This window comes from Pholis gunnellus (assembly GCF_910591455.1).
Source record: "Pholis gunnellus genome assembly, chromosome: 8".
NCBI lineage: Eukaryota > Metazoa > Chordata > Actinopteri > Perciformes > Pholidae > Pholis > Pholis gunnellus.
In genome coordinates, this window is record NC_136534.1 from 21318219 (window position 1) to 21339843 (window position 21625).

Below are 21625 nucleotides of genomic sequence, written 5' to 3' on the forward strand. Positions count from 1 at the left end.
ATTGATAGTGACTTTGCTCTTTTAAACATTACTGTTGCTGCTCTGGAAACAATATTTAGTAATAAATACATTATAAATAACTTTTAATTATGTTCTGAATTTATTTGTTTTAAAAATTATATCTGGGTTTGTAAAAGTAATTATTTAGTCAAGAAAAATAACAGAATATCGATAAGAGTAGCTCCTTATAGTAATAAAATCCTAATGATATCACTACCAGAGGACCAAAGTTCTCCATCAGCTTGGAAATGGAGGGAACCCAGCGGTATGTTGTTGCTTGTAATCCGCATCCTCACCACTAGATGCCCCTAAATCTCACTCATTTCCTTTTATTTCAACAAGGGAACTCAAACCTAAAATATTTCAACAAGACAGGGAACTCTAGCTGTTACACTTACTAATCCTCAAATATTAGCACATTTTATTAAATAAAAAAAAAGAAATGGACAAAATACAAGGCTCAATATGTGTTGATCTATATGAATATTATAAATCGATTCTTTTATTGACTACTAATTAGCAAAAATCGCAATTTTGTCTCTCAGTCTGCACCGATTTCTACCAAAATTGTATACATGCAAATTGCCTGCCAAGTACTTCCTGGAACTATCTGAAGTCTTTTTGAATTACTTGACAATCAAGAATTTAGAACTTCTGTTGATGGGACTCTCTCTTTATACAGCTCTGATAGCTGGTCCTGGAGTGTTATGGGTCATATGATTACGTATTTTATGATTGCATAATTAGTGTCACTAATGAATTCATGTGCAAGTAGAATTTTACTCTGAGCTCGTCAAGGTTGTAATAATTGTACAACTTACTATATGTACTAGTATTGCCGGGTGGTTTAATCTACAACAAATCATATTTAGATATTTTGAGTGATTATATATTTTTTTGTCATTTCTTAATTAGAAAGTCACAGCAAAAATGTGCAAGATATCCTTCTGAAATGTAGTGAAGTTTAAGTATAAATAAATGTAAAGTAAAATGGAAATACTTCTGTCACAAATGTACTTATTCAGTACCTGTGTATACTTTCCACAACTGCCGTACTATATTATGCCCCACTTAGTTAGCCTTCTTTTTAAATACTAAGATGGTTTCATATCATAAGGTTTAGGTGGATGTATGAATAATGTGTGCAGACAAATTCAAAGTGTACGTGTTAACGAAAAAAACATTATATAGGGACCCAAAGTGTTCAAGATTGTATACATATATTTGAAATAATTAAATAAATTATATTATGAATGAATACTGAAATGATTGCTCAATAGATCGATAAATAAAAAAAGTTGAATAGTTTAGAAGGGAGGTTCATTGCTGTGGTGCAAATAATATAATTTCAGATTTATTCTGGTTAAGTTTATGAAAGTCCATCTGGCCACATTTGCATATCTGCAGTGTAGTTCCTCTTTCAACCTCTGGGGTGTGACAGCAAGTTCATCAACAGTTCCTTTGCACTTTCTAAATGGCAAAGAAGAAGTTTCAGATTTTTTTTTGGGGGTGTGGGGGGGAGGGGGGGGGAGGGGGGGTGTGTGCGTGTGAGGGGCTGGCCCTTTTTTTGTTCCGCTGGAGAATCCTGCTTGAACGGTGAGCAGGAGCACAACAGACCGACAAGATAACCACAACGCCGCGGATCAACTCGGGCCAAATCACGGCCCCGCGGAGGAAGAGAGGTCCGAAGAAGAAGAAGAAGACAGCATCGCCCTCGAGCTCTGCCGTTAACTGCCTCCAGGGTCAACGGGCAGACAAGCAAACGGGCAGCTATCTGCCGTTAGCCTATCAACTCCTCTGCGGGTCTGGGGGGGCTCTGATAGGGGGGTGCACTGAGAGAAGACTACACGCCTAGAGGAGGGGGCTGGAAGTCTGAGACGCATCCAGCCTGAAGGGGCCGGCGGGTTTTGGCCATAGTACCCGGACAAGCTAGCTTGTACCCGCGCAGCCAAGTGAATGGGATGGAGCCGGGACCGTCTGGCGCTGGTAGGTCTATTTTTTGTACTTAAGTGTTAAAAAAAATAAAATGTTATCAGTCCGCATACCTGAGTTATGGCTGCTGCAAATACATAGACTGCAATTGGGGAACAAATGGGGAGCTTGGTGAGAACAACGTTTGTTGCATCGTTAGAGAGGGGAGATGGAGGGGGGGGGGGGCTCTCTTGTAGTCTGCGTGCATACCACTTTGTAGAGAACGTTATTATTTATCCAGATTTATAGCTGTAGACGAGCCTTTTGAGGGAGCGCTGACAATGTCCTCAGCCATGCGCGGGGCCAGGGGAGGTCGTGGGAATCTGGGGTGAGGAGGGATGAGGTGAAGCCCGCCTTAAAGCACCACCACCACCACAGCACCACCACCACAGCAGCAGCAGCAGCAGCTGGCTGCACCCAGAACTCCCCACACAGCCTCCCGTTTCACTGACATGGCTGTGGATGCTCACAATGTTCAGGTTCTTCCGAAGAGTGTTTAATAACATCTGTGTGCATTACACACACATCAGGGAGACAGGCTGAAACATCTGCAGAGACGCATGAATTATTTATATGTGTTGAACCAAAAAAATAATCCTCAATTGTGATATCCGGGCATCTGCTGTCAGAGTTCACAGAAGCTTTTTCTTTTTTTAGACTTGGGAAAGACTGAGAAGCATGTGCAGTGTGCATTGCAGTTATCCGTGGGGTTTCGGTCTGCATGCTTTATGTGCTTCTGATGTGCTCATCAGGGGCAGTGCTGGTCTTTATTTAGCAGTTGTCTTGGATGGCTGAGGTGTGGAAGCAGCCAATTGAAACACAAAGGTAGTGTTTGTCTTCATGCCCAGGTCTAAAGTCCAGCTATCACGGAAAATCTTGAACCCTAGCACTTATAATCCCGCCTTGAGTCTGTCTTGGACTTTTGGAAGGCAGGGTTTATAACTTGAATGCTGTCTATTGTTTTTTAAAGGAGATGGTGAGCTCTCATATAGGACCTGTTAACTGCATCTTTTGGATGGCGTCTTTAGTTGTACAAATAGGCCTGAGATTGAAATTACGTTGTCAATCCATGACACTGAGCATGGAATTCAGTTGAATAGGCTTGTTTTTATTTTTTAGGATTGGGAAGAGGGGGGGGAGAGGGTCCCCGAGGGGCCCCTCATCTCAAAGTCTGCTTTTGTGTTTTGAAGTGTGATTATTCAACGTGCTATTTTCCAAGATAGAGCTGATTGCCGTGTTTAGCTCGTGGTCAACAGCCAATTATTCAGAGAGCCAAAACTGTTTGGCCCAAAACAATTGAAGCATAATTGGCTGTTCCTCCTCATCCATGCACTTGGTTGTGATCTCCTGATGATGGAAGGGGTCACCACTGCTCCCTGTTTTGAGATTGTACAGCGTCGTTTCTTTTGCAATGTGAATTATTTAAACTTTTTTACAGTCTAGTCCTGAATGCTTGAAGACGTCGTCCTGCAGATGTCACCAAAAGGCTAACTAAATGAACCAGAATAAAGGGGGTAAAACATGTACATGTTTCCCTTGATAGTAGTCCTTTCCCCATGTGACCTGGTCTTACTTGCTTATTACGTCATCGTAGACAGAAAGTTGTGAGTTGTGTCTTCATGTCGTGATGCAGCACCGAAGCTCTGCTTTAAGTCTTGCCGCCCCGGGAAAAGTCTGCTATTGTCTTGGGATGTGTGAAAGCGCTGGCTCCGCTTCCCACCATCTGCCTTCACTGGCACGAGGGCGACGTGTGCGTCATTGTGTGAGACACACACACACACACACACATACATGCTCTCCTGCACATGGAGTAACGTGTGGTCAACACATGTCTGGCGTCTTTGTTTGTTGTGTTTGTGCGATTGGTGTGATTTTTACACGAAGACGCACACAAAGCAGAGCATCTTTCCAAAAAGCTCAGCGAGCTTATGATTGAGTGGTACGAGGATTTCCACCGCAGCTATTTCAAGCAGGGCTTTTCCCGTTTGGGATACACAGTGTAGTGACCAAAAAGGCCAAGGTCTCTTCAATACGACCACAGCGGCACCCTGCCTCCTCCCATCTCCTCCAACAGCCATACACACACACACACACACACACACACACACAGGTCCCCTGATATCCATGACAATGCTGTGTTGCCGTGGTGTCTCCATGGTGAGGCTGGGAATGTAGAGGGGGCCCCCTGTGTGTGTGTGTGTGTGTGTGTGTGTGTGTGTGTGTGTGTGTTCGTAGCAAGGGCGCTCTCTCTATTCCGTCCACCCATGTATTTGTGTGTGAGTGAGACGGAGGAGCAGGGCAGCTGGGGTCTTTGTTGTGGTGGAGGAGGGCTGTTCTCTGGGGACCCAGAGGTTAAGGCACTGGGCCCCTCTCAGACAGGAGTCACACAGCTAGCCTCACATCTTAGCACCCAGTCCTGGACCCTCCCTGTGTTAGGACCTCCTGACTGGCTCAGACTTGTTTTCAAGACATGATGGTCACTAATCAGTGGATGCGGCGGGCTACTTGTTACTTCCTCTGCCAAGTTGGTCTATAAAATGTTGAAAATAAGAGTGGAGAATGCCGAAATCCGCTCCCAGAGCCTTCCTCTGCTTTCACTTGTTCCCTTTCTTGTTCTTGCTGTTGCCTTACCTCCTCATTCCTACCATCTCTGCCTCTGAACCGCCTCGCCTCTGTCACCCGTCCTCATCGATGGCTCCCTGTCTCCTCTGTCTGTCCAGAGCCCATGGAGGCCTTCCCCCCACCCCTGCAGCAGGTGTTCCATGCCCCCCGCCGGCCAGGCATGGGTACCGTGGGCAAGCCCATCAAGCTGCTGGCCAACTACTTCGAGGTGGAGATCCCAAAGATTGACGTCTTTCACTACGAGGTGGACATTAAGCCCGACAAGTGCCCGCGGAGAGTCAATAGGTAACAGGACGGTGCTACCCCTTCATCTGGTCACAGTGTGATCAGTAGTCGTCTGTTGTCATGTATCAGAAGTGGTTATTTATTCAATTGTGGCAGCAAGGTATGCATTCTTGCAGTGGAACTGGTTAAAAAGTATGCGTTTACTAACGTTTACTATCATTTGGCTTATATTTCTTATGAATATTGAATATGGCCCTCAATCAAAAACATTTGGCCACCCCTGCCTTACATAGGTTGGTCTAATAGCTTTAATGTGCATTATGTTTGCACCATGCATCTCTGTTATGCAGGTAGACAAATTTGAAATGCGTTATAAACCAGAATATTTTGTCAGAAATGACTCAAATCAGGGGCAAAAAAAATCTGAACCCTGTGACCTGCTTTTAATATTTTCAGGCAATGAAACGTATTTTCCTATCTAAAAAAAAGTCCATCCATCTGTGCAGAATCAGGCTAAAATAAAATACCTAAATATGCATGGGTTTCACTTCATATTAAGCAGTAGGACTGCAGTAGCTGTGTCCGAGTCACCGGACTGGACAGATGGTGGAGAGTCAAGAGCGGGGCTCACTTCACAGACTCTTTCACCTTGACTGGTGTAAAAAAAAAAGTCGATGACTTGAGACGGGTTCTTAGGATATTATTGGATAGAATAAACGTACTGTAATTAGCTTTCCAATCACCTTTGTGATAAGACGCAGGAGCAGACAGTTCACAAGAAACTAGAATGGAGTTGGTTTATTGCAAAAAGAGCAATTCATATGTTCTGTATTTGTTGTGAAGAGACGGTCTTCTGTTCGGTTCACTCTCAAACTATTCAGGCAAGCTGTGTTAGTTGCTACATGCTCGCAATCTCAGTATATGTTTTTTCATGAAACCATTAATTCCTAGAGAGTTTTTAATGCCCCAGCTGTAACTAAATAAAAACAAGACACAGTTGCAACAAACATTCCTATTTAAAGGTACAATTATAAAATCCAGGGGCGAATATTCTGTCCATCTGCACGCCACACAATACATATGTATGTCATGTTTGATCCAAGAATATGTACCCCTTCATAAAGGCATGAATGCCGTTTTCCCTTTTCCTCAGCTCTCTCTGCTTTAGACTATAATTGTAGTGTCACAATACGTGGCACATATGTGGCTGTCAACAAGATACGACATGTGTGTGTGTGTGTGTGTGTGTCTTTTATGTGGAGTTGTGTGTCCAGTATCAGGGACAGGCTAGAAGCAGGAATATGATGCATGTGTCTTGGCACTAGCCCAATCCATGAACTCTCAGGTTTACTGTTCCAGTGCTGCTGCTAACTAACAGCCTCGGCCCTTTGGAGAATCGTCAATAATCATTTAGAAAGATGGGCTGTAAAATGGTGAGATTAGAACCAATCTAGGAAGCCCTGATAGATGGTCTGTGGGGGGTTTTCTGAACAAAAATTGCATCTGGCTATTAGAAGCAAGATGCTAGTTTACAAATGTTAGGTAGCCATTATTGTCGACAAGTTTGTGTTAGACTTATTATACAACTTCAATGATAACTGTATTATTTGTTTTTGAACAAGAGAGGGTCTCTTCTGGTTTCACTGGTTGGAGACAAAGGTTCTAAGAAGGCGCGCAAAGGTCAAGCCCTTTCACCCCTTTCTATTGAGAACAACTCCTCACCCCCCCTCACACTTCTATGAAGGCCAAGGCACCGTGCATTGAACAGTGGGCCCCTGCCCACACCCTCATTCTTTTTGTCCCGGCCTCTCCCCCTGTGACCATAAGATATTGCACCCACCAGCTGCATCCTGCTTGATCAATTTTCTATCATCTTTAGAACTGCCCCCCCTCCCCCCCACCTGATCAGGCGATGGGTTTAATTGGCAGAGCGGGGTCGCTTTCTTGCTTTTTGGCGCGCGTTAACCCCATACTGTGTGTGTGTGTGTGTGTGTGTGTGTGTGTGTGTGTGTGTGTGTGTGTGTGTTGCGTCCTACAGGGAGGTGGTGGAATACATGGTGCAACACTTCAAGCCCCAGCTCTTTGGCGACAGGAAGCCAGTGTATGACGGCAAGAAGAACATCTACACGGTGCTAGCGCTTCCAATCGGGAGTGAGAAGGTAGATGTTTGAAGTTGCTTTGCTTTACGTCGTTACACGTTGCTATCATCACCAACTCATTTCTCCTTGGGGATCAATAGTCGATCTTAAGCCCCGTTTGAACAGGAGTTGCACTGTTTCTCAAGGGGAGGAAGGGTTGTATGAAAAACACTGAATAGAAAGCGCTATTTATCTCCTGTAAAGCACACATCTGTCCCAGTATTCACAACAATCTGTTTTATGGAACACCAACTGTCTAGTGTTGGACTCCTCCGGTTGCAAAAACAACTCAGATTGTATAGTAGTCAATGACAAAATGACTTCTCACTTGATTTATTACCTCAGTAAACATGACAAACATGAGTTTATTCTCTCAATCGCTAGTATCAAGTCTTCTTCAATGCAGCATGACGTTCATTTATTAAATGATGGTCCATTTAGAGTCTCCCAGTTTCCAGTCTTTATGCTAAGCGGCTGGCTGTAGCTGCATATTTACACACTTGAACGTCGTATTGATTTTCTCATCCAACTCTTGGCTTGGTGGATTTTTGAAGCACCCTCTTTAGTGTGAAATGCCTTCTTGAATAAAGAATCTTGCAGGAAATAGAGTTTCCAGCATACTGCACAGCTCGATAATGATCTTTTCTTGCTTATAGTTCATCTTCATTCAATTTCTGGTTGTTATTCTCCTCCTTCAGCCTTGTTCTTTACCTCCCCTCTCCGTTTCTGTCTTTTCTGTCCTCTATTTCTCCAGGTGGATTTTGAGGTAACCATCCCAGGTGAGGGCAAAGATCGAATCTTCAAGGTGTCCATCCGTTGGCTGGCCAAAGTGTCATGGCGCCTGCTGCAGGAGACTCTGGTCAGCGGTCGGCTGCAGGTCCCCCTCGACTCGGTCCAAGCCCTGGACGTGGCCATGCGCCACCTGGCCTCTATGAGGTACACCACTGTTACCCACAGACACAAACACTCATACATACGGCAACACCCCGACTCCTGCCAAATTGAGTTATATGCTTAAAAGGAGATTGGGAAGTAATGTTCTTACTTTGTCGGCAAAATAACTGGACTGTTCCACTCGCATAACATCAGACCGTCATAGCTCCAGGGGTCAGAGTCACTAAACAAAGGTTGTTAGCCGAGACCTGTGTGAATGTATCCACTGAACAATGTGGAGCAGGGGTATAACGATAACTCTTCAAGCCACAGTTTGTGAGAAGTATAGTGGTAATGTTGCCCTGTGTTTTGTCTGCTTTAGATAAACACACCACTGTTCTTTGTAACTCTTATTTTAGTGTTTTTCCATGCAGGTTTATTGTTGACTTATTGTGAAACCTCAGACATGAGATGAAAACATTACTGGATATGAACTCATACTGAGGTCATGCTTTGAATTAAGTCGTCATTTTCCCCTCCCCACCTCCTCCAATTAGGTACACTCCAGTGGGCCGCTCATTTTTCTCCCCACCTGAAGGATACTACCACCCACTGGGTGGGGGGAGGGAAGTCTGGTTTGGCTTCCACCAGTCTGTGCGCCCCGCCATGTGGAAGATGATGCTCAACATTGATGGTGAGTCACCAAGTGACTGATCTCATTGCTTTTACTGACATTGCATGACTGGGCAGAGACCGTCAGAAATGGTGAAAATAAAAGTAATCTGGGACCAAGGATGATTTGAATCATTTGATTTATAATTATATGATATCAATACAGGCTTCTATTGGCTGATTGTAACATTATTTTGGCTCTGATTAATACCTTTTGAAATGGCGACGTGAAGGCGTAATAAAAGTTGCGGGCAACCGTCAACCTTTTGTGAAGTTGCTCTTCTCTGACATGTGTGGACTTATTGCTGCTCTGTCGCCCCCTAGTGTCGGCCACGGCCTTCTACAAAGCCCAGCCTGTAATCGAGTTCATGTGTGAAGTTTTGGACATCCGCAATATCGACGAGCAGCCCAAGACTCTCACGGACTCGCAAAGGGTCCGCTTCACCAAGGAGATTAAAGGTGGGTTACTGAGAAGTGTGGAAGTACCGCCTAAACACACCATGATGAGCCCTCAACACATTCAGGCCTCTGTCTAAAGATCCTTTTTACCTGGCGAATACGTTTCAAAAATGTTCTGTCACAGCCCGGCTCAGAGACTGGAACAAAACAGGGAGACAAAGAGCTGGCGGCCAAAAGTAGTTGTTTATTTGCCGCGCTATAAACACAATGTTAGCAGCCGTTCACAAAGACAGCAACAACGGCAGTGAGCCTGTCAATAAAGGTCTTCCTTTCAGCCTCCGTGGCTGCCAACTGGAAAGGGTATTTAAGGATGAGCCACACCAGCACAGGTGAGTGCTCCATGTGGGTCTGTCTTCCAGACCGCTCCCAAGTCCTAAACCTCTGGCGATATGCTTCAGGCACCAACTCATAGGCTCTTAGGACGGCAACCCTGACGGACACATAAATCTTACTTTCTGCGGAATATGCTTGCTGCGCCTTACCTGTGAAAACGCATTGTAAGAGTAGCGTGCGGTCAACATCCGACCAATCTTTACTCTCAGCTACTCGCTCAAAAAGCGAGAAAAATGTATCCGGCTCTTGTTCACAAAATGGAGGACCCAACCTCAAATTCACGGCAACATCAAAAGCACGTGATGGCCCAGCAGAACCCGCTGCGACCTGCCCCACGCCACCAACTGCACTCAAACGGCGCTCTTCCAGTTCAAGTCTTTTAATTTCGACTTGCAACAACAGTAACTCTTTGCGCTGCTCAAAAGTTAACTCTGGAGCCAGGAATCAAACGGCCCAGACAGTCAAACATCACCGTAATCCCGTCCCTCTAACTGCCTAACCAGAACTAACTAAACTCCCCCCTTGTCTTCAGGTGCTACTTGTGGTGGGTACTTGCACAGTAAAACCCGCAGGCTCGGTAAGGCAACTATGAACTGGCTACCCACCTGCAGCCTCGGACGTGCCCCCAAGACAACGGCTCTAACCACTTTCACGCCACACTATAGAAACCCCCCCCCCCCCCCCCCCCCCCCAACAACCTCCAAAGGGAGTCCGCTCTTCAGCCTAACAGGGACAGAACAACAGCAATTTACCCACCGTGTAAAAAGGACCACCCAGACTCTGACACAAAATCACCAGCCTAACAGGTCGGCGACACTCTCACAAAACAAATCAGCCAACTTACCAGACTCAAATGTCTCCCAACAAGCTGATTGCGCAACTGCTCAACACATGGCACACAGCCTACCATGCTACAGCTGCTACTGATATTAAATCAATGCAGACACCGGGTCAATCAGAAATGGACGAGCCCCCACATGTCACAGCCCGGCTCAGAGACTGGAACAAAACAGGGAGACAAAGAGCTGGCGGCCAAAAGTAGTTATTTATTTGCCTCGCTATAAACACAATGTTAGCAGCCGTTCACAAAGACAGCAACAACGGCGGTGAGCCTGTCAATAAAGGTCTTCCTTTCAGCCTTCGTGGCTGCCAACTGGAAAGGGTATTTAAGGATGAGCCACACCGGCACAGGTGAGGCTCATCCTGCTGACGATCCTCCACTCAGCACCTGCAACAGATAAAACACAACCGGCACCTAGTATAATAGGAGGGTCGTCACAGTTCCTAGACCTTATAAATTAACAACATTTTCCTTTTAAGCTCTTTTAATTACTTTGCTTCTAATTATCATGTCTGTCCTTCTGCGTCTGGTTTTTGCCATTGCCACCCCACAGGCCTTAAGGTGGAGGTGACTCACTGTGGCCAAATGAAGAGGAAGTATCGTGTATGCAATGTCACCCGACGACCTGCCAGCCACCAAACGTGAGTACGCAGACGTCATTGAATTTCATTGTCAAATGCACCCATTGTTTATCTTTATGCGTACATCTACGTTATTAGGCTTTCCCCTGCATCTGAGGAACCACGAGGATAAGGCAAATTAGAACCGTGACGGATTGTGGAAACAACAACACAGAGTCCTTCTGTTCTCTGTAGTCACAGTTCTGATTCTGATGTTTGCATAAATGAGTGAATGAAAAGGAGAAATGCAGAGGTTGAAAAGAATACTGAACGGCTGTCTCCACAGTTGACGCCCACATTGTTTTATGGTTATTTATTTTTGCTTAAGTGGCGTCTCTCTTGTTCACTCCGGCCCTCACAACAGCCTCTCCCTCTGTCTCTCTTTATCTGACTCATTTGTTGGCTCTTTCTTTGCACCTGGAGCTCTCCTAGAGGAACTATATTAATCTCTAGTCCCTGCTGACGCAGGCAACGTTCCTGATTTCCTCAAAAGGCTCTCAATCCCCCAGGACGTTTTAACATTGGAAAGGTTTATCAGTATTTTATCCAAAATAATTTATTTTTAGTGCTGTAATCCTATTACAATACAATACATTTGGTTAAAAAATGAAAACAAAGAGAAATAATTGCTTGCTGCCAACTTAAAGTCTTAAGTTGTGATTGTCATTGCTTTTAACATTTTAACATCAACCTGCATGAATCGGCAAACCAGGAGCTGGCCAGTGACTCATTGTGTTGACCGTGACATTTGTCACTGATGCGCCACACACTCATGACCACACAGGGGTGGATCCACTCAAAATCTTCTGTTTATCGTTTCAGCAAAGGCAACTTTCTCATCCTTTTTTACCAGCTCATACCATAGTTCATGTTTCTTGTCTTGTCAACCAGGTTTCCCCTCCAGCTCGAAAGTGGGCAGACCGTAGAATGTACAGTGGCCCAGTACTTCAAGCAGAAGTACAACCTGCAGCTAAAATACCCCCACCTACCCTGTCTACAGGTGGGGCAGGAGCAGAAGCACACCTACCTGCCTCTGGAGGTGAGGAAGGACTAACGACACCATGTATACCGACTTAAAAACTAGTTTGACATGCATCCAGGATTAATGCGATTCATGTGAACAACCAATATTTACACCCCAATGACTCTGGATGTACTTGTTCCAGGTGTGTAACATTGTAGCAGGTCAGCGGTGCATCAAGAAGCTGACAGATAATCAGACCTCCACCATGATCAAAGCCACAGCTCGCTCTGCACCTGACAGACAAGAGGAGATCACCAGGCTGGTGAGTAGTAGAGACAACTGGTGGAGGGAGGCCACACAGTGAGTGTTAACGACAGTATATGGGAACGTATGACGGATGGATTGGTTTGTCACACTCCACAGATGAAGAACGCTAACTTCAACCTGGACCCGTACATCCAGGAGTTTGGGATCAAGGTGAAAGATGACATGGCTGAGGTGACGGGCAGGGTGCTCCCAGCCCCTATCCTGCAGTATGGAGGACGGGTAATACACTTTTATTATTTGAAATAAAATCAGTTTTTGATGTTATGATGGGAGTGTGTGGCAGTAGGGACACTCCAAACTCCTCCGGTCCTCTCTTCCACAGAACCGTGCCATAGCAACCCCCAACCAGGGTGTGTGGGACATGAGGGGGAAGCAGTTCTATAACGGCATCGAGATCAAAGTGTGGGCGATTGCCTGCTTTGCCCCCCAGAAACAGTGCAGAGAAGAGGTGCTCAAGTAAGTACTAATGAGTGGTAACAGTGGGAATTAAAAATCCCCTTAAGATTCTGTGGCTGTTTTGCATTTAATAGGGGTAAGTCATTCGATTCTTTTAATTTAGCTGCTAGCTAGAGAACAAACTGTGCATCCACAACGCCATATTTGACCTACATTTGGTATCTCAAACACAGTGATTCATTTTTTTAATAATATCATTAATACTATTTCATGATGCCAGGGCAGAGATACAGTGCGAGGCAACAGTAAAGTATGAAAAGCCTTCGCTTGCTGAACTTTGTCTCAACTACTCTGGTTTTCTCTTCAGGAACTTCACAGACCAGCTGCGTAAGATCTCAAAGGATGCCGGGATGCCGATCCAGGGTCAGCCATGTTTCTGTAAATACGCCCAGGGAGCGGACAGCGTGGAGCCCATGTTCAGACACCTGAAGAACACCTACGCCGGCCTGCAGCTCATCATCGTCATCCTGCCGGGAAAGACTCCTGTCTATGGTAGGCTATGGTACTTTTTTCTTTTTCTTGAATATACATCATCAAGAGACATCAAGACAGCTTGTTCAAGAGTCGAACTTGGCACAATCTTACCTCGGCCCCTTTAGCGTCATGGTGTTCTTCATGTCCCGTTTCCAAACTGTCCCCTTTAGCTGAGGTGAAGCGTGTGGGAGACACCCTCTTGGGCATGGCCACGCAGTGCGTCCAGGTGAAGAACGTGGTGAAGACGTCCCCTCAGACCCTCTCCAACCTCTGCCTCAAGATCAACGTGAAGCTGGGAGGCATCAACAACATCCTGGTGCCTCACCAACGGTGAGCTTTTGTTCGTGCTGCTTTTGAATTAGTTGTGCACATTTATGGCAGGAGGACCACAGTGAGAATTTAAATAATAATTGTGTGACCTATATAAACAGGTGTTTGCACCTAAGATGCATTTATGAGCGAGTGTAATTTGCATCTCCTCCTCCTCTATTTGCCCTCTCAGGTCAGCAGTGTTTCAGCAGCCGGTTATCTTCCTGGGAGCAGACGTCACGCACCCCCCTGCTGGAGATGGCAAGAAGCCCTCCATTACTGCTGTAAGTCTCACAAATAACACCTTCATGAAACAACACTAGTCGTCCTTGAACACAAGCTCAGGAAAAAGGAAGGGACTGTGCAAATATTGCATGTCACACATGATCGGGGCATGCATGTTAAAGTCACGTGTGGCCTTCGATACATTCAGGTGTTATTTAGGTAGAGCAGTGGCCATTATAAGAGGAGCAGCAGCAGCATGAGCCATTGTGTTAGTGTTGCTCCAATATTCAGACGGCTAACTATATCTGATGGATAGTTGACATTGTTTTTTTTTTAAATCTATTTGTAAGTGTATATAGTGCTATAAAGAGATCTAAATCATTTAAAGAATTGCCACAGTGTAGTGTGGCTTCTCTGATGGCAGTGCTGATGCTAAGTTGGCAGGGGCACTCCTTTTTATAGGCAAATAAAAAAAAATAACGAGATTATGCAAATGACCTCAAGATGTCATAGAAAAGCAAACGCATGGTCGTGGTTGCTTGGTGACAGTGGCTCTGTGTGACAGCGATGCTGTAAAAGAAGAATCCTGCAGCCATAAATAGCATGTTTGAGGCAGAAGAGCTTTAACACCTTTTGGATCTTTAACACAGACAAAGAGTCAAACAAAACACTAGAGACCAGTGTCATTACATTCAGCTCATACGTGAGTATTTATTATAAACTTGACTGTAATGGTAACATGATTGCACAATAGAAATGGGGAAATGCGATGATGCTTTTTTGACTGTTTGATCGATGGATGAATCTGACTAAATTAATTCATCACCTTGAGCCTCTGGTAGCTTTGGATGGGCATTTGTAATTCATTTTGGCATTTTCATTAAAACGTCATTAATTAAAGCCCTACTTTATCGCGTTAATAAGTATGAGCACTCTCAGGCAGCTCATAACACTTAACGGGGCAATTAAGCCTGAAGAAAGCCGTGCTTTGAAAGTCCCATTTCCTGAGAAGCTGCAGTCAGTCTGACGGTTCGTTATTGCTCGGATACACAATATATGAGGCTGAACGCAAAAAAAACCCAGAAAGTAGTTAGCGAGGGGTCAGGGAGGGATAGAGGGAAACAAATGGCTCATCTCTGACTCACACTCCAAAAGGAAATGACGTCAGCCCCCCCCCCCCCCCCCCCCCACCCCCCCCCACCCCCCACCCCCACCCCGCTCGGCTGTGGTTGGCTGTGGTTGTTACCTAGCAATTATGACAAACGCTGGAGTCACACACGGAGAGGAGAGAGAGAGGGTCTCGTCTTGTTCCTCCTGACTGGAGAAAACTGGTAAAAAAAATGATTATTGTAGTGCAGTGGAAGAATTTGAGGGAAGAAAACTAAAAGGCTGATGAAGAGCCTCCTACACTGGGAAGTCCCAGTGGCGGCCTCTAGGGGACGCTAACGCACAGATATACACATTAGGACAAGTGAGTGGTGAAAGCAAATTGAGGTGTCGTCTAACTAACAGGATTGTCTTTGTTTCTCTGATGGATGCCTTTTATGCAAAGCACCTTATACTACCCAATGTAGTTTTATGCATATGTGTCCCCAGCGGGAATCCAAATCACTAAACCCCGACAGTGCCCTGTTCAACTGTGTCACTTCCTTCCTCCGGTCTCTTCCAGGTGGTAGGCAGTATGGATGCTCATCCCAGCAGATACTGTGCCACAGTGCGAGTCCAGAGGCCCAGGCAGGAGATCATTGAAGATTTGTCGTACATGGTGCGGGAACTGTTAATTCAGTTCTACAAGTCGACCCGGTTCAAGCCCACCAGGATCATTTTCTACAGAGACGGAGTTCCCGAGGGACAGTTGCCACAGGTAATATGACGCCACGGTAGTTGAAACTGATGACTCCTATACTAGACTCCATTGCATTGTCCTAAATATGTAAAAATGCCGTATTCCTTGTAACCGAATTAGTTTTTTGCATGGTGCATTTTTCTATAAAATAGATTATATCATAGTTGGTGCTCATAAAGAATGTTGTGGTTTGCAGATTCTCCACTACGAGCTCCTGGCCATCAGAGATGCGTGCATCAAGCTGGAGAAAGACTATCAGCCGGGCATCACCTACATCGTGGTGCAGAAACGCCACCACACACGCCTCTTCTGTGCTGACAAGTCTGAAAGGGTAACACCGTTTTAATAATTCTTCTCTTTTCATAGTTACTTATTTTGATATGTTTTTTGTTTTTTTAATAATGATCATGTGTGTTTTTTGGTGATAGATTGGGAAGAGTGGGAATATTCCTGCAGGGACTACAGTGGACACCAGCATCACTCATCCCTTTGAGTTTGACTTCTACCTGTGCAGCCACGCGGGCATACAGGTAATATTGACAGAAGAATGTTTCGGTGTTTTTAAGAGTCCCTGAATAGATGAAGGCCTCTAACCCCGGTACTATTACACAGACGTATCTTTGTGTTTCATCTCATTTTTATTGGCTTCCCTCTGTCTCCAGGGTACCAGCCGGCCGTCTCACTACTACGTCTTATGGGATGACAATCGTTTCACGGCTGACGAGTTGCAGATTCTGACCTACCAGTTGTGCCACACGTACGTGCGCTGTACCCGCTCAGTCTCCATCCCTGCGCCAGCCTACTACGCCCGTCTTGTGGCCTTCCGTGCCCGCTACCATCTGGTGGACAAAGAACATGACAGGTTAGTGTGGTTGTGAAAGAAAATTGCTTGTGACGCCGCATTTTCATTGAAATATTTAAAACCTATTTACTTACGCTGTCACGAATATATGATCACATATGAAGTGTCGCTGATCTTCCCTCCCTGTCATCTCTCTGCAGTGGAGAGGGCAGCCATGTGTCCGGTCAGAGCAACGGTCGGGACCCTCAGGCGCTGGCTAAAGCTGTTCAGATTCACCACGACACCCTGAGTACCATGTACTTTGCCTGAGCCACACCAACCATCACCGCCATCGACCCCTCCCACCTCATTTCTACCTGAGTGGGCACACAGCCCACCACCACCTCATCCCCATTCCCTTATTCCAAATGACTGCCCACCAGACATACTCCACAGACCTGCCAGTCATTCACCCAAATCCAACCAACATAAGGCCCCTCACCTGTAAAACACAGGCAGACTCTACAGCCTCATGCACTCAAAATGTTATGAATATTATTATTATTATTATTATTGTCATTTTGTTTTTTTAACTTTACCAGGACTATTGCTCTTGTTTTTTTGTTTTTTTTTTTATATTGAATTTTTAAACGTGGTTATTATTATGTAATTGTAATGTACGCTACCTTCACACTCCTGTGTATGCAATACGGATGGGAGGAAAAGAGGTGGGGGGGGAAAAAAAGAATCACGAAAAACTTTTTTTAACTGCCACCACGATGCTGCCTCTTTACCAGTGTTCCAAGCCCCTTAGCACGGGGATCCTCCAGAGGCACGCACACCTACATGTATCATTTTAGCGTTGTTATGAAGTACATTCATGTTTTTAATGTTTTTTTTTTTATTTCTTTTTTTTATTTTTATTTTTTTATACTGCCTTGAGGAGTCCGAGGTATGGTACATTAGCATTAGCATGTAGGTGCCACCAGTCCTGCACATAAGAGTTTGTTAGAACATGTGAGGCTAGCCCTCTGGTCTTTGTGTTAGCGGAGACAGAAAGAGCAGGCGTAGCATATCGTAGATACTGGAGAGAAATCCTGCCGCACGCTCCGTGCCGGGTGGCCAGTCCCTTTAGCGATTTAGCCCATAGAGGCAAGCTTAACAGAACAATAGAGGTACCATTTGTATAGAGTTTTTATCAAATATACTTGCACCCCATGCACCTAAACCAGCATTATTAACCAGCCAAAAGTGAAGCCAACCAATGGAAAAGGGGCACTTAAACAGGAAGATAATCTTTCATTTCTGTATGCGTTGGTCTTTTAGTATTTACGAGGCACTTTTTTTTTCATTTACTTATCGATTTGTTTTACCTCAAAATAGTAAGATGCGTAGCTTTCCGAACAAATAGGTAACTAAGGCAATAGGTGAGGTCAACACTCCTCTGTAGATTTGAATGCAGACAAATGTAACGTCTGTGATCACTTAAGTGCTGCAAAGCTGAACTCTCACTCAGCGATTGACCTTGCGCCGATCATTCTGCACATTCCAACACATATCAGTGGAGGTGACACCACACAGTGCACTCTAAACTGTCACACGCGTACTTCCTTGCGTACCTACACACACACACACACACACACACACGCACGCCCATTTTTTACTTTACACAAAGCTCTTCCCTCTGCAGGCATTTACAACTCATAGCCTGAATAGCAGAAGCACACGCATAGCTGCCCTCGCCAGCTCTTTCTTAGCATGTAGAGACCAACCTCTTCAAATGCACTTGTACCCTTTACATCCCCCCCAAGCCAAACCGTTCACTCGTCACTCTTCCCATGGTCACCTTCTATCCTCACTTTGAACATCACACACCTGCAGCATCCTCTGCCCCAATCTCCTAGCTTGTGTCAGCCAATACCCATTGGTGCTCTGTGTGCATGGGCGGCACAGATAGGGGATTGCTACTTTTGGACAGGGTGGGCCACTATTACTACTACTTAATATGCCCTGCCTTTTACATCTAGTCACTTTCTGGATTTATGGAGAAAAAAACAAAATGCATGTAATTATTCTTTATGACTGGATATTCTGAGCCACCTTATTATGGTTTCCTTAGCGGTAGGAGCCCTGCGCTCGCCACTGCCTGTCAGACGTTTTGCCTCAATTGTGTAATGGTTCTAAAGACGACTGCTTCCTTTGTCATTATTATAATTATGAATATTGTGACTAGCGTCGGAGTGTATCCTCAAGAGGGCACTGTGGAGACGGTCTCAGAATTCCACCTCAGTTGCCCTCAAAGCGCCTCAAATCTCTATTTGAATCATGTTTATTAACGTGCATAATCAAAATGCCTTTGTACACCGTTTTACTGATTCGTCATTGTGTCCAAGGTGATTTGTATATATAAATATATAATAATAACCTGTTATGTATTTTGGCTCACCAGTTGCCAGGCCTTTCACAGTTGAGGCCAGTGTTTTACCCCTCATTCTGTGCTTTAAAGGAGAAAGAGAAAAGAGAAATCAGTCACGAGGCATTTCCCCAGTATCACTGAAAACCCAGATGCAGTTCTTCACTCACTGACGCCACAAAGCACCTTGCAAAGGGGGGAGACGACATGGCAGTCACCCTGGTAAATGCATCACGTGGATACCGGAGAGTCCGCTCCCCTTCACACAGCCTCACTGTCTGACTAAGCAATATTGAAGCCACTGATCAAGAACAAGTCCTTGTCATAGCACTTCCCAAATAGATTTGAATGAAAGGACATGGAAGCATATTATTTTGGCTCTGTATGTGATAGTATGGGAACTCTGTTGGGGCGGGTTATTTTTTAAGGAAAATAAAGTTGTTTTTTATTACTCCTGTTGTTTTTTCTCTTACTTATAACTTTATACTATATTTGCTTGGATTTTTAAATCTACATCTCAAGAATTAGTAATCAAGTCAGAACAGAAAATGAAACGTGCATATGTTTACATTACAACAGAGATGTAGCCCTAAACTGTCGGTTTTAATACAAAGATAAGATAATCCTTTATTAGTCCAGCAGTGGGGAAATTTACAGGATTACAGCAGCATAGTGGCTAGTGCAAACAAGAGACATAGTAAAAAACAGGATCAAAACAAATATACGTCAACAATCCACAATAACAGTGTTATAAATTTATACTGCACAGATTTTGAGTGTTGTGTGGTCTACTGGGAGCAGTAATGCAATAATTCATAGAGTCTGATGTATTAAAACATTCATAATGTATCCACAGTATTGTAAACACAGGGTTACATCTGGATGAAGGCGGAGTTGGTTCTTCTGACGTCTGGTGACACAGAGCCCACCTCTTCCTGTCGGTGTCAGAAACCCAACTTCACCATATTTAGCTCCGCAGAGTTGATCTGTCAAACCAGACAGAAAAACCGGGACACTTTATCGGCGGATACTAGCCGTTGACAGCTTCTTATTTTTTTCTGGGTACCGGGGATACAAACTACAGAAGACGCCGCCGTTGAGATATGGTCCTTGGCTAAACGGGGCCGTGTTAACGGCTGTTTTTAAACGCGATTAAAGTAACCGTTGCCTGCCATAATTATCCAACTATCCAACAGCCAGAGATAGCCATTTAGCTCATTACTGAAGCCCCGATGCTCGCTGTGCAGTAGACACGGATCCATGTAGTCTCTGGTTCATCTTTCGGTTAGGGATTCGTTTGGACTCGGTGACCCCCGCTATGATGATGTCCTGACAGTTCACTCTGACAGCCACTTCGCTGAGCCTATAGGCTAGCGAGCTAACTCGGCTAACTCGGAGGTTTTGAGCAGACCAGTAAGCTTTTCCCTGTGGCAGTGAAACCCCTATAGGACACGTTGACCGTGTACGGACGCTAGTGTGGGGCCCCCTTTTTTGTGTCAGTCTGCGGAGAGAGCGCGAGAGAGAGAGAGAGAGAGAGAGAGAGAGAGAGGAGCTAGCAGAGAGAACCAGGAGACACTCGGGCCAATCAGCGGCGCACTGCCGGAGGAGACAACTCGGAGGATTGAACCGGAGGAAAGAGTCCCGATCGTTTGACTGCAGTGATCCGGGGAGCGATCCCGGACAGAGACCTCATGAATGGAAATCGGAACTACAGGTAAATTGACCAGTAACGTCTCCTCACTAAGTTGTTGTTGTTGACTGTTTTACAGAAAAATTGGTTTCGCTAGTGAGATTAAAACACCGGCATGATGGAGGTTTGTTTCCAGCTGGTGCTTGACAGCCCTGGAGGGAAGCTTGAAGCCGTTTTATTTTGCCTAAACATGAGTCACAATTGAAGTAACCTTAGTGACTCACTACAGTCCTGCAAGACTGACTTAAACTTATGTTAACTCAAAAGTAAAATATCTAAATGAATCTGTAAGGCATTCCCCAGGGGGACTGATGAGTTGGCTTTCTGTCTCACCCACTGTAAAGTCATTTGCATAATTAGCCAGGTGTGTGTGGGCTGCAGTACACAGGTGCTGTGATTAGGCCTGGTATTCCCCTGCATTATCAGGAAGACTCCCACACTATTACATTATTTCATGGTTTTAGTCGTAATAGTGCAGAACCTCATGTAACCTTGCAGATTCCTGTCTTGCCCAGGTGATTTTAACATAGTAAACCTCTACTCCACGGCCGGTAAACTGCTCCTTTCTTGGGTTCACAGTGGCAGTTTAACAGTCCGAACCGCCCGGCTTTGTCTGCTGTAACGGAAGCTTTCCACTTATGTGACCGTAGACCGACTGCCAGGTATTCTTGATCAGCCAGTGATACATGATACAGCAGTCAGAGGAGATCCCTCTCTGCAGCCTACTGTCTCATTAACGTCTAGTTGCTCCTCACAGTTCGCATCCCAGTATCTCCAGCATATAGGGAACAAAAGGGGCTTTTTCCCCCCCAGTAACTAAGCAGACTATGTTTACTTGGGTTGTGTCTCCCTCCACCATAACTCTTAAGATCCTCAATCAGTGTTGATGCCATTACAATTCGTGTAGTCTTACATTAAATGTATTAAAGAGAGTGGTTGATGCTTTCTCTTCGGAAGACATTAGTGCGTTAATAGAGTCAGGATGTCAGTCATGTTTTTGCTGTATAATTCTGTGGCTTGTCCCTGCAGGGCCGCGATGTTGTGTGTGTGTTGGAGTTGGTTTACAATCACATATCAGAAACCACCACAGACCAACCAGTGAGCCCAATGCCTGGGTGAATGATTAAAAGGGGGCCCTCCATCAGTCAGTCAGTCAGTCAGTCAGCGGCCTGGGGAGTAGCGTGAGAAAATGCAAATTCATTGCACAGCCCGCTTAGAAAGCGACAGTCCGTCTTCTCCTCGTTAGTAGTCGGAGCAAAAGCGCGTGAAGCTCTGGAGAGCTTAGCACGAGGGACATAATGAGTGCCAGGCTTTCGAGCCCGAAGCAAATCAAATCCGTTCTGATGTGCTAACCCTTCGGTATGCCTACAAACCACGTGTCGCTTG

The 21625-nt window shown here is 45.1% G+C and overlaps 2 protein-coding genes across 4 annotated transcripts in view; both read left to right on the top strand.

Moving 5' to 3' along the window:
* Positions 1–6857: 6857 nt before the first annotated feature.
* ago1 (argonaute RISC component 1) lies at positions 6858–16572 on the top strand. Of its 2 annotated transcripts, XM_079165394.1 has the most exons (17): positions 6858–6977; positions 7711–7892; positions 8387–8523; positions 8826–8960; positions 10688–10775; positions 11646–11793; positions 11921–12040; positions 12142–12264; positions 12368–12501; positions 12809–12993; positions 13146–13305; positions 13478–13568; positions 15179–15373; positions 15552–15686; positions 15784–15885; positions 16018–16217; positions 16358–16572. In XM_079165394.1, the coding sequence occupies exons 1-17, from the start codon at positions 6873–6875 to the stop codon at positions 16464–16466; spliced, it is 2349 nt and encodes a 782-aa protein (XP_079021520.1). In that variant the 5' UTR covers positions 6858–6872; the 3' UTR covers positions 16467–16572. The 2 variants fall into 2 exon arrangements, with proteins under 2 accessions (XP_079021520.1, XP_079021521.1); XM_079165395.1 differs by lacking the exon at positions 15784–15885.
* Positions 16573–20164: 3592 nt separating this feature from the next.
* The window catches only part of LOC306700494 (protein argonaute-3), a 21298-nt gene continuing 19837 nt past the window's right edge, over positions 20165–21625 (top strand). For both annotated transcript variants that reach the window (XM_079165523.1, XM_079165524.1), the window contains exon 1: positions 20165–20263. In XM_079165523.1, coding sequence (XP_079021649.1) covers positions 20245–20263 — 19 coding nt within the window. In that variant the 5' untranslated portion in view covers positions 20165–20244. The remainder of the gene's footprint in view (positions 20264–21625) is intronic.